Source organism: Ornithodoros turicata, unplaced genomic scaffold (genome assembly GCF_037126465.1).
Source record: "Ornithodoros turicata isolate Travis unplaced genomic scaffold, ASM3712646v1 Chromosome52, whole genome shotgun sequence".
Lineage (NCBI taxonomy): Eukaryota > Metazoa > Arthropoda > Arachnida > Ixodida > Argasidae > Ornithodoros > Ornithodoros turicata.
The window spans coordinates 355,581-366,746 of NW_026999380.1; the positions used below are offsets into that span (position 1 = coordinate 355,581).

Consider the following 11,166-nt stretch of genomic DNA (forward strand, 5'->3'; position numbering starts at 1 on the left):
TCAGATCATCTGAATCATCGCAGACACAGGCATATCATCTTTCTGCCGAGGAGGCTTGCAAGGCCACAGACCTGACAAAAGATGCACTCGTAGCCTCGCACGACGTCGACTTCAGCGTTGCGGAATTTACTGCTGCGTCAAAGTCAAGGCGAAGCAAATCGTCGCCAGGTCCCGACGGAGTCACCTACAAACACATCCAATGTCTCGGCGTCGCGGCGCAGGAAGCTTTGCTGAAGATCTTCAATGAGATTTGGCATGACGGTGCGCTTCCCCCCGCTTGGAAAGTTTCGAAGCTGGTCCCAGTCCTTAAGCCAGGAAAGTCGCCTCGGGATATAGCAGCCTTTCGACCAATAAGCCTGTCCAGCTGTGTCTGCAAGGTGATGGAGAGAATGATCCTACACCGAATCGAGTGGATCCTAGAAACAAACAAATAATTTCCGGACTGCATGTCCGGTTTCAGGAAGGGCAGATGCACCATGGACGGCATATTGGATCTGGTCACCTTCGTGGAGCATGAGCGAGCCGAAGGTCGAGTCACGGTGGCGGCCTTTTTAGACATTCGCAGAGCATATGACACGGTTAGTCATCACCATGTACTTTATGGCCTGTACATCCGTGGAATTCACGGTCGGCTCCTTCGCTGCATTGCGGATTTCCTGCGAGGCCGTTCCGTACACATGCACACGGAAGACGGAGGCAGTGACAATCACGACGTCTCCAGCAGTGTACCTCAAGGGAGTGTACTTAGTCCTCTACTATTCAATGTAGTTATGGAACTTCTTCCTCAGCAACTCCCTAACGGTGTGCATATCGGTATGTACGCCGATGATATATGCCTATGGTCATCGGGAGTTCAGTTGCCAGCCTTTCAGCGGCGGCTTCAGGCAGCCCTTGATTGCACACACACATTCTTGACTGAAAGGGGTATGGACATATCCCCCGAGAAAACTGTGTACCTGCCTTTCACTAGGAAGAAGATGACGAACTTCCAACTGAAGCTCGCCGATCAGCCGATTCAGAGAGTGCCACATCACCGTTTCCTAGGAGTTATCATCGACCATCAGCTGTCATGGGCTGCTCACGTTAAGTGCTTGAAGGACAGAGTCGTCGCGCATACCAACATCCTGCGTCATTTCGCAGGTCCCAGCTGGGGAATGTCGACCTCGTCCCTCCTCACTGCTCATAAAGCACTTATTCGGCAGGTGATGGCATATCATCTACCGGTCCTGCATGGCATTAGCGAGACCTCGGAGAAGACGCTTCACAGCGTCCTGACAAGAAGTCTCAAAGTCTGCCTAGGTGTACCCGTTGCTTCTTCTAACACACTGTCTACAGCGGAGGCCAGAGAACCACCGGTGGATGTATTGAGGACGCAAGAGACTCTGCGGCACTACATCCGACTGCGCACGCAACACGACAGACAACCTCTGGTACGGAAAGTGCACCGTAGAAACTCTTCTTTCTCCGAAGCCGTTTCCCCATACCGCAAGACCCTGCCTAAGAGGCCTCATCCGTGTACGATCTCACATCCTCCATGGTCGCTTGGCTGTCCTCGCATCTACACCACGGTGCCAGGTGTCTACCATCAAAAGTCAAATCTGCCGCCTTCGGCCCTGAAACAATACTGCCTGTCCATGTTGGAGAACAACCAGCCAAGAATTGCTATGTTCACCGATGGCTCCACGACGAAATCCGGATCTGCAGCGGCATACGTGGTACCGCAGCACTCCAAAGAGGGCATAGTGCGGTTATCCCATAGGACCTCTTCCACGACAGCGGAACTGGTAGCTATACACCTTGCCGTGAGATACATAGCCACGCACGCGCGACCTGCGCACTGGATTGTCTACAGCGACCCAAAAGCTGGACTGGAGGCCATGTTGGCTTTCTTGGGGAACAGTTGGACAGCTTCAACGGTGACGGAGATCCTAACGGAATACAAGAGATGTACGGACCTGGGACATGACGTTATCTTCCAATGGATTCCGGGGCACATTGGCATCCGCGGTAATGAAACTGCAGACGAGCTAGCTGGAATTGCACACCTGGCTTCCACCAAATACGTCGTGATGTATACAGGGTCGGACATCAAACTTCTACTAAGGTCCATGACAGACGACATGTGCAAACGCAAATGGCTACAAGGTGACGGTGGGTCATCTCTTCTCAGAAGAATAGACCCGGAACTACAATTCAGCATCCCTCCCTCGACTGCCAGAAGTATCGCAACATTTCTACACCGTGCACGCCTGAACGTCCCGTATGGCCGGCATTTCCTGCATATGGTGGGCAAGGCGGATTCCCCGGATTGCCCAGTGTGTGGGATGGAAGAAAATACTGAACATATTTTTATGGAGTGCAGAAAACATTAGTCCCAACGCAAGACATTGCGGGCCGCACTAACTCGTCTAGACAACAGAGCTTTCTCCATAGAGAAGGTCTTGGGGACGTGGGACGCCAACCAGAGAGACGCCGCATTCAAGGCTCTCGTAGGCTTCATCTCAAGTTATTCTCTTGATGTTCAGTATTAGTTCATCTGTACGTGACGCCCTGGTTCCTGTGTGGCGCGATCCTCTGATGGTCATGTGCCCATGAACACTGCGCCGTACAGCTTAGCCTAGTCATCTCCCTTTTTTTTCTTTTTTTTTGCTTTTTGTTTTGTTTTCTCGGAGTAGCAGAACTTGTCAGGTGACAAGTTCAACCTCTCCGTATTATTTTTAGTCCGTCCAACTCCAACGCCTTTTCTTCTTCTTTTCCTACGTCTCGGCTAGTCCAACTGTTTGAGAAATATATATGCACTGTGAAATTTAATTCAGGAAACGTGATTAAACATTGATAATCTTTTTTTTTTTGTAATCAAAGATTGATGTGTCATGCCTCAAATTTCAATGACCGATCCTTCTCCGGCAATTCTATTCTTCGGGTGTTGAAGTTGTACGAGTGTAGTTGGGTAAAACCTACTTGATGGCTAGCTCTGATTCCATATTAGAATTTTTGCACATAGTGGGGAATATTCGTTTCCTCAGCAATCATTGTGTTCAATTTAGCCATACCAAATATAAGTTGTTTTCGGTGCGATGCGTAGAATTCATTATATTGATGACAAAGATTTCATTTATTATTTCAATTTACACTTGTTTATTTCGATAAATTACAATTGTCCTATTCCAATCTCTTAAGTTTTCGTTTGTTGTCTTGATTGATGAATTCGGAATGCATTGTATAATGATTTCTTATTATTGGTCTCTTGAATCCAGCGTTAATCAATGCAATCGATACGTTGTCGCCGTATTTGTATCGCTTCAGTAACTTGCACAATCTCTTATTGATGTTTCCTTTCTTTGTGTGAATGTTCTTGAATGGCGTACAAGACAGTATTAGATGAAAATCGTCCGGTGGTCACCGCAGTTATGTTCGTTGAGTTTCAATAAGTGATGATACATCAGACCTTGTACAACAATATTGAACTTCTGCTCATTCGACATTGTTGCAAGAACTGGTAGAAGAAGAAAATTGCGTTGCCCTGGTAGTGGAACATATCATGTGATACGATTTCTACGTATTTTCTATCTCAATAGTTAGGTGTAATTTCAACAAATCCGTAATGAATCGTTCGATATAGACCACTTGTATATGATAATTTGATCTGACTGCTTTCTTGGTGAACGCAATGCCCATTGCAATTATTACAATTACATCTGGACTAGTGTATTTCAGTTCTTCGTTAGCAAACCTCAAAAACTCCGCCATCCATCCCAGTGGCCCTTCGGACGTTGATGTGCAGATATTTTTATAAGTATTGTAGATTCGGCATATAAATTCTTGCACCTTCAGTTCTGTAGTTTGTACCATATCTCCGAATACGACCATGTCTAGGACGTATTGAAATGCAGCGATAATGGAATCGTTTCGCGGCTCTTCCTTTTCGAAGCAGTTTTTTATGACATCTTCCCATGACTTATGGTAGAGAGTACAAAATCTGCTCATCTCTTCAATGTAGAGCAATTTCAAGTGCGTGTCACTTAATTGAAAGCATATCTATGCTCATTTTATTGATTAAAATTTTATTATCTTGTTTAGAATGCTATAATATCCACCTGTCGTGAGAATTATGGAAAATGATTTACAAAAGGATATGATGAGCAAGGAAAAACATGTGCTTTCAATGATTCTGTATTCACGTTGCTTGCTTAGAAATGATTTGTCTGAATTAATTATTGTCCTGTATTTGTTTCAATTGTTCACTCGATAGACATAAGTAAAAATAATCTCTAAGATGGGAATGCCTCATATCCCTGAGCTGCATTTCGAATTTGATATCGTGTGGTTCATCTATATAGAACTTTCTGTTGCACGATATTACAAAAATTGATGTAATTAAATTTATTTCTCGTTTTTGATTGAGTATTGTTGCTATCATTTAATAATTTGGATTTTCTCTACATATTCAATAAAAATATCGCATCTGTACAAACTTAACCGACTATGTGATCCACTTTGACGAAAGACTTTCGTTTGAATGAAAGGATACGAAAAGATAGTGATCCCCACGAGTAATATGGGCATCTATTTGCGCTGAACAATAAAATATTTCGCCTTTGTACTATCTTATCTGACCTCGAGAGCGCCCTGTTTGCTGGAAGAAGGATAGCACCAGGATCATCTATATAGAACTTTCAAGATATTACAAAAATTTATGTAATTAAATTTGTTTCTCGTTTTTGATTGAGTATTGGTGCTATCATTTAATAATTTGGACTTTCCCTACATGTTCAATAAAAATATCGCATCTGTACACACTTAGCCGACTTGTCATCCACTTTGACGAAAGACTTCTGTTTCAAGGAAAGGATACGAAAAGATAGTGATCCCCGCGAATAATAATAATGGCATCTATACAGAACATTGATAAGACACATACCGTCCACCCCTATTGCACTCGACTTTCAGTACATTGTGCTGCTTGGGATATTTGCGCTGCACAATAACCCAAGCAGCACAATGTACTGGAAGTCGAGTGCATTAGGGGTGGACGATATGTGTCTTATCAATGTTCTGTAGTTTCATTAATCTGTTCAAGGCCTTTCATCTACCCGTCCACCCCTACTGCACTCGACTTTCAGTGCATTTTGCTGCTTGGGAAAATATGTCGCCTTTGAACTATCTTATCTGACCTCGAGAGCGCCCTATGTTCTGGGAGAAGGAATATAGCCTCCAACCCTTTGAGTGATAAAGCATGGGAGTTGCTGCGTTTTGGTCATATAGATAGAGACATAAAGCCTCCCGGCTTTGAACAAAAAGACTGAAAACCGAGGTGAAAACAGTGCATATTTTTTATGTCTTGGATACCTCCATCAAGGTTTGTAGCGTTCGTTAGAACGAAAATTGTATGTTGTTCGATTCGATTATTTTCCTCTGTTGTTGTTTACGTGGCGCTGCTTAGAGTGTTCCTCTGTTCTTCAGCGTTAAGTCTGTGCTATTCACGGTATTAGACTGTAATGTTTTTTTTTGGTTTGATAGATTGTTTCGCTATTATATTTCTGCATGTATCTGTTGTTTACGTGTTGGCTAGGAGCTGCAGGTTTGGCTCTCTATTAATGCTAGCCGTTGATTGTGTTGTTTCTCATTATTTCCTTATGTCTATGCTATTCACTTAATACGAAATTGATTAAAGGACGACGGAAGCGAAAATAAGCTGCAAAGCTTTTTGCCTCATATTGCGATGTGTACCAAAACAATCCGGAATTTGACTTAGATTTGCGTAGATTAGTTGAAATGCCGCCACAATCACGATATAAAATTCGGCCGCAGAGCGCTCTGAGCCCCTGGTGAGCGTCGCCGCGCCGCCGTAGCAGACCACGGAAGTGACGCACGTTGTCTCTTCTGTCGGAGTTCCTGACTTTGATTTCGCGGTTGTTGTGCGATCGGAGGTTGATTTTCGCGACAAGAAAAATTGTATATGCTCGTGAAGTCCTTTCTGACTGTGCTACAGCATGTTGCCGACTTCCTTTCAGCAACGCGAGGACATAATGTTCCTTGCACACACGGATAGACAGCAGAAACATAGCGTCAAACATCGACTGACGTTTATTACAAAGACAACACTACCGAGACTGGCCCCCAAAATCCATCCGACGGAAGGTGATCTCATACTCTCTAGGGGTAAGAGTCTTGCTGCTTACATTGCTGGCTGTCTTACCTTGCGTTCGGCCAGGATATGTTTCAGATCAAACACGCTCTACCTGTCTGTGGTTGTTTCCGCGGCCGAATTGGCCTTTGGCGCTCGACTGGCAATCGAGAGATGCGAAGTTCAAATTCCGCCGATGTCTGACTTTTTTGATGACTGTCATATTTCAATTGTTTCCGAAAGACAGCAATCGTATTCTCGCCGCGAATTCGTCTATGCCTCCTTGCAGACATGTGAAACAAGACAAGCAGTGCGCAGACATATTGTTGACGAATGGTTCAAAGCAAACCCAGAGGTGCTCATTAGCATTGGCTTGTCAACGAATTACATCAGGCTGAAAGAAGGAGCGGCCCCTTCTGTATTTTCATGAAAACGGAATGCACAAATCTTTACCTCCTCTTGGCATTTCGGCGTACGTCTGATTCCCGCTACGGGGAAGAAACGGAGACGAAGAAGCATAGGTACGAACCCATCTCTCATAGGACATATCGCCATAAGACTTCCACGAGATATCCGAATTGAACATCTTCAGGCGTTATTCGGAATTCGCCGTGTTTATCCCGTTCACCGGGCAGCCGCACATGGAGCGCGAGAGATATTTGACGTCACGCGCTCCTCAGCTTTTCCCGCAATGCTTTGCGGCAGCGGGCGCGCTCCATGGGCGGTCGTGTCGGGTGGGCGGCCCAGCGCGCTCGTAATCGTCAAAAATATGCCCATCCGTACAGCGTACTCGCAAAGTACTAGTCGCACCATAATTCTACGTAATATTTACACCTTGTTCGGACCTTTTTTTGCAATGGACAAATTTCGCTTCCGTTGTCCTTTAACTAAAAGTTGTGTAATGTTGGAATAATCAACTTATCTTCCTCATTGCGCTCGAAATGTTGGTAACTGACACAAAACAGGCGTACGCCTCCCGTCTTCAACAAATCAGGGCAGATATTATTAGACCTGGTTGTTGGCTAGGAGCGTGCTATGCGGTGAAGTTCATTTTTAACATATCTATTTTCTGTGTTGGGTTCATAAAACAAAGTAAGGTTTGTAGTGTCTCCTAGAATGAAAATTGTATGGTGCTCGATTAGATTAAGTCACGAGGATGATTTTATGATAGCTAAAATGATAGATTATTCTCCTCCTCTGTTGTTTTGATTAAGAATATCTTCTTTGATTAAATGTAGTGTTATAGATTTTATTTCCTCTTGTGTTCCTGTCCCATGGTCTTCCAGGGTCTCTGCTGTTCACAGTCAATTACGTACATCTATCGGCACTTGTAGTTATAATCCTGTGAGATTCTCTTTCAGATAATTGTTGCTATAATTCAAGTATGATTGTTGATATTAAAATGTCTCTTTTTTTCAGGTTATCCAGTGTGGCCGCAATAGTGCATGTATTATTAAATGCGAATGTAGTTTCATATAATAAGAAGTTATCTTTCAGGTCGATGGTGCGGGGCTCTCTAAGTGAACAATTGGTAAACAATGTGATGAATGTTGATATCATAGTAGTACTGTGTCTGGCAGAAGTGAAAGCGGGATGAGTTCCGGGCGCGCCTGGGCCGCCTTCACCGCGTATTTTTTCCCGCGCGGCGCGTGTGCGGAGAGTTGTCAGCGCGCTTACCGGCGGGGGGGGGGGGGGGGGCGTGCGCTTATCGCAGCGTATTTTTCACCCTGGGCTGACTTCTTTCGCCATTTTTCCACCTGGGCCGACTTCAATCCCAATTTTTTTCCCGCTACAACAGTTGTACGGCGGGCGGTTTACATGCAAGTATAGACATTCAAATAGGAGTCATACACAAAAAGTAGAAGTTGAAATGTATTTATTAAAGCCAATAGTGCTGGGAATTTTGCCAATAGTGTTGCCAATTGTGATGCCAATCAGGTGACGGAGAAAAACCCAGCCGAAAAACCTTCACCACCTGACACAGAAGAAATAAAGACACAAGACAGTACATGTAAATAATATACATAATTTATTCACTATATCCAGTCATCAGATTCTGAAAGAAAACATAATATCAACATTCATCACATTGCTTACCAATTGTTCACTTACGGAGCCCTGCACCAACGACCTGAAAGATAACTTATTATTATATGAAACTACATTCGCATTCAATAATACGTACAATACTGCGGCCACACTGGATAATTTGAAAAAGATACATTTTAATATCAACAATCATACGCCCATTATAGCAACAATAATCCGAAAGAGAATCTAATTTAATATCATATTCTACTTTCAATAATACATACAATACTGCGGCCACACTGGATAATCTGAAAAGAGAGGCATTTTAATATCAACAATCATACTTGAATTATAGTAACAATAATCTGAAAGAGAATCTCACAGGATTATAACTACAAGTTCTGATAGATGTGTGTAATTAATTGTGAACAGCAGAGACCCTGGAAGACCATGGGACACGAACGACACGAACACAAGAGGAAATAAAATCTATAACACCACATTTAATCAAAGAAGATATTCTTAACCAAACAACAGAGGAGAATAATCTATCATTTTACCTACCACAAAATCATCCTCGTGACTTAATCTAATCGAACATCATACAAGTTTTGTTCTAAGGGACACTACAAACCTTACTTTGTTTTATGAACCCAACACAGAAAATATGTTAAAAAATGAACTTCACTGCCATAGCACGCTCCTAGCCAACAACCATCTCTAATAATATCTGTCCTGTTTTGTTGAAGGCTGGAGGCGTATGCCTGTTTTGTGGCAGTTATGAACATTTCGAGCGTGATTATTCCAACATTACACAACTTTTAGTTAATCAATTTCTTATTAAGTGAATAGCATAGACATAAGGAAATAATGAGAAACAACACAATCAACAGCTACCATTAATAGAGAGCCAAACCTGCAGCCCCTAGCCAACACGTAAGCAACAGATACATGCAGAAATATAATAGCGAAACAATCTATCATAACAAGAAACATTACAGTCTAATACCGTGAATAGCACAGACTTAACGCTGAAGAACAGAGGAACACTCTAAGCAGCGCCACGTAAACAACAACAGAGGAAAATAATCTATCATTGGACAATCATAAAATCATCTTCGGGGCTTAATCGAGTCGAACAAAATACAATTTTCATTATTGTTGTTCTTCTTGTTGTTACAATTTTCATTATAACGAACGCTACAAACCTTGATGGAGATATCCAAGACATAGAAAATATGCACTGTTTTCATCTCGGTTTTCCCTCTTCTTGCTCAAAGCCGGGAGACTTTATGTCTCTATGTATATGACCAAAACGAAGCAACTCCCATGCAAAGGGTTAGGGGCTGTATTCTTTCCTCCGGCAAGCAGGGCGCTCCCGAGGTCAGATAAGATAGTTCAAAGGCGATATATTTTATTGTACATCGCAAATAGATGTCAGCATTATTCGCGGGGATCACTATCTTTTAGTATCCTTTCCTTGAAACGGAAGTCTTTCATCAAAGTGGATGACGAGAGTGGTATGTTTTTGCTTTGCAGTGTGGTTGTTTTTTTCTCATGAATATTGTCTTTTCTCAGTTTTCAGCTCAAGCCCGTTGTTTTTCTTTGAAAATGGTACGGAATTATAATGAATATGAAAAGTGTTTAAATTTTATTTCTTGTTTCAGATCAGGAATCACCTCCTCCAAGATGTATGTAATAAGAAAATTTGACTTTAATATATGAGTTCCATTTCAGACGATTTCGCTGGAGCTACTGACTGGCCTTGTATGTACTAACATAAGACTATGTTTAGTTATTACTAATTGCATGTATCTTTTTCAGACAATAGAGAACAACGACCACCTCACCCGGAATGTGAGTAAAATTTATAGGGTACGATTACGGTAATAAATTAGATTCTCTTTCAGACGCTTGGGGTCCACCACCTTAATGTATGTATTATTGAAAGTGGAATATTAATCGAGATTATTGTTGCTATAATGGCAGTGTGTTGATATTAAAATGTACCTTTTCCAGATTATCCGGTGTGGCCGCAATAGTGTATATATTATTAAATGCGAATGTAGTTTCATGTAATGATAAGTCATCTTTCAGGTCGTTAGTGTGGGGCTCCGTAAGTGAATAATTGGTAAACAATGTGATGAATGTTGATTTTATGTTTTCTTTCAGAATCTAAGGAATGGGTGTAGTTAATAAATTTTGTATATTCTTTACATGTACTGTCTTGTGTTTTTATTTCTTCTGTTACAGGTGGTGAAGGTTTTTCGGCTGGGTTTTTCGCCCTCACCTGATTGGCATCACAACTGGCACAATTCCCAGCACTATTGGCATTAATAAATATATTTCAACTTGATTGGCATTATAATTGGCGTTAATAAATATATTTCAACTTGTATTTTTTGCGTATGACCCTTCTTTGCATGTCTATGCATGTTATAAGCGCGCGGATAACCCTCCGCACACGCGCCGCGCTGGGAAAAATACGCGAACGAACCAGACGCGACGGTGGCGTTGCCCTGGTGGCCATGTCGGAGTTTCTCATTGTTTGTCCCTTCCAACCCCTACATACCACTTTGAGCCTATTCGTCAGTGCTGCCCTCGATAGCATTGCCAGTGGTAAAAGAAAGAGAAGCGTCGAGGACTGTACCGTATGCAGAAAGCACTACCAAAGCTATCAAGGGCAGCACTGAGAAACGGCCTCAACGTTCGTACAAGCGGGCCCATGACTATATTCTAGGTGTCTATGCACGTCGCCGAAATGATCTGCTAACTCTCCTAGCTTAACGGTGTAGCTTGCCATGCACCTCTACAGGTGTGCTAACCAACATGGAAGAATATTTTAAAAAGCTGAGGGCTCGCTGCGATATGTAACGAACTAAATGTTGTTAGCAATTGTGTATCGCAGTCGACATAATATTTTCCATTGCGTTCGGTGTCAATTCGAGGTTTCAATTGAATTCGGTATCAATTCTCAATTCGAGGTGTCAATTCCGGAAGTGTAACCC

General features: G+C 42.6%; 1 protein-coding gene and 1 long non-coding RNA gene across 2 annotated transcripts; both read left to right on the forward strand.

The window, feature by feature from the left end:
- Nucleotides 1-476: 476 nt before the first annotated feature.
- LOC135374265 (uncharacterized) lies at nucleotides 477-2,372 on the forward strand. The gene has a single exon (XM_064607258.1). The coding sequence runs from the start codon at nucleotides 477-479 to the stop codon at nucleotides 2,370-2,372; it is 1,896 nt and encodes a 631-aa protein (XP_064463328.1).
- A 7,369-nt stretch (nucleotides 2,373-9,741) lies between these two features.
- LOC135374261 (uncharacterized) lies at nucleotides 9,742-10,015 on the forward strand. Its single transcript, XR_010416815.1, has 4 exons — nucleotides 9,742-9,772; nucleotides 9,826-9,849; nucleotides 9,896-9,925; nucleotides 9,983-10,015. It is a non-coding gene; the product is annotated as an uncharacterized LOC135374261 (long non-coding RNA).
- Nucleotides 10,016-11,166: the final 1,151 nt, after the last annotated feature.

Coding starts and splice junctions, on each gene's coding strand:
- LOC135374265 (XM_064607258.1), top strand. CDS start 477: ATGGACGGCATATTGGATCTGGTCACCTTCGTGGAGCATGAGCGAGCC.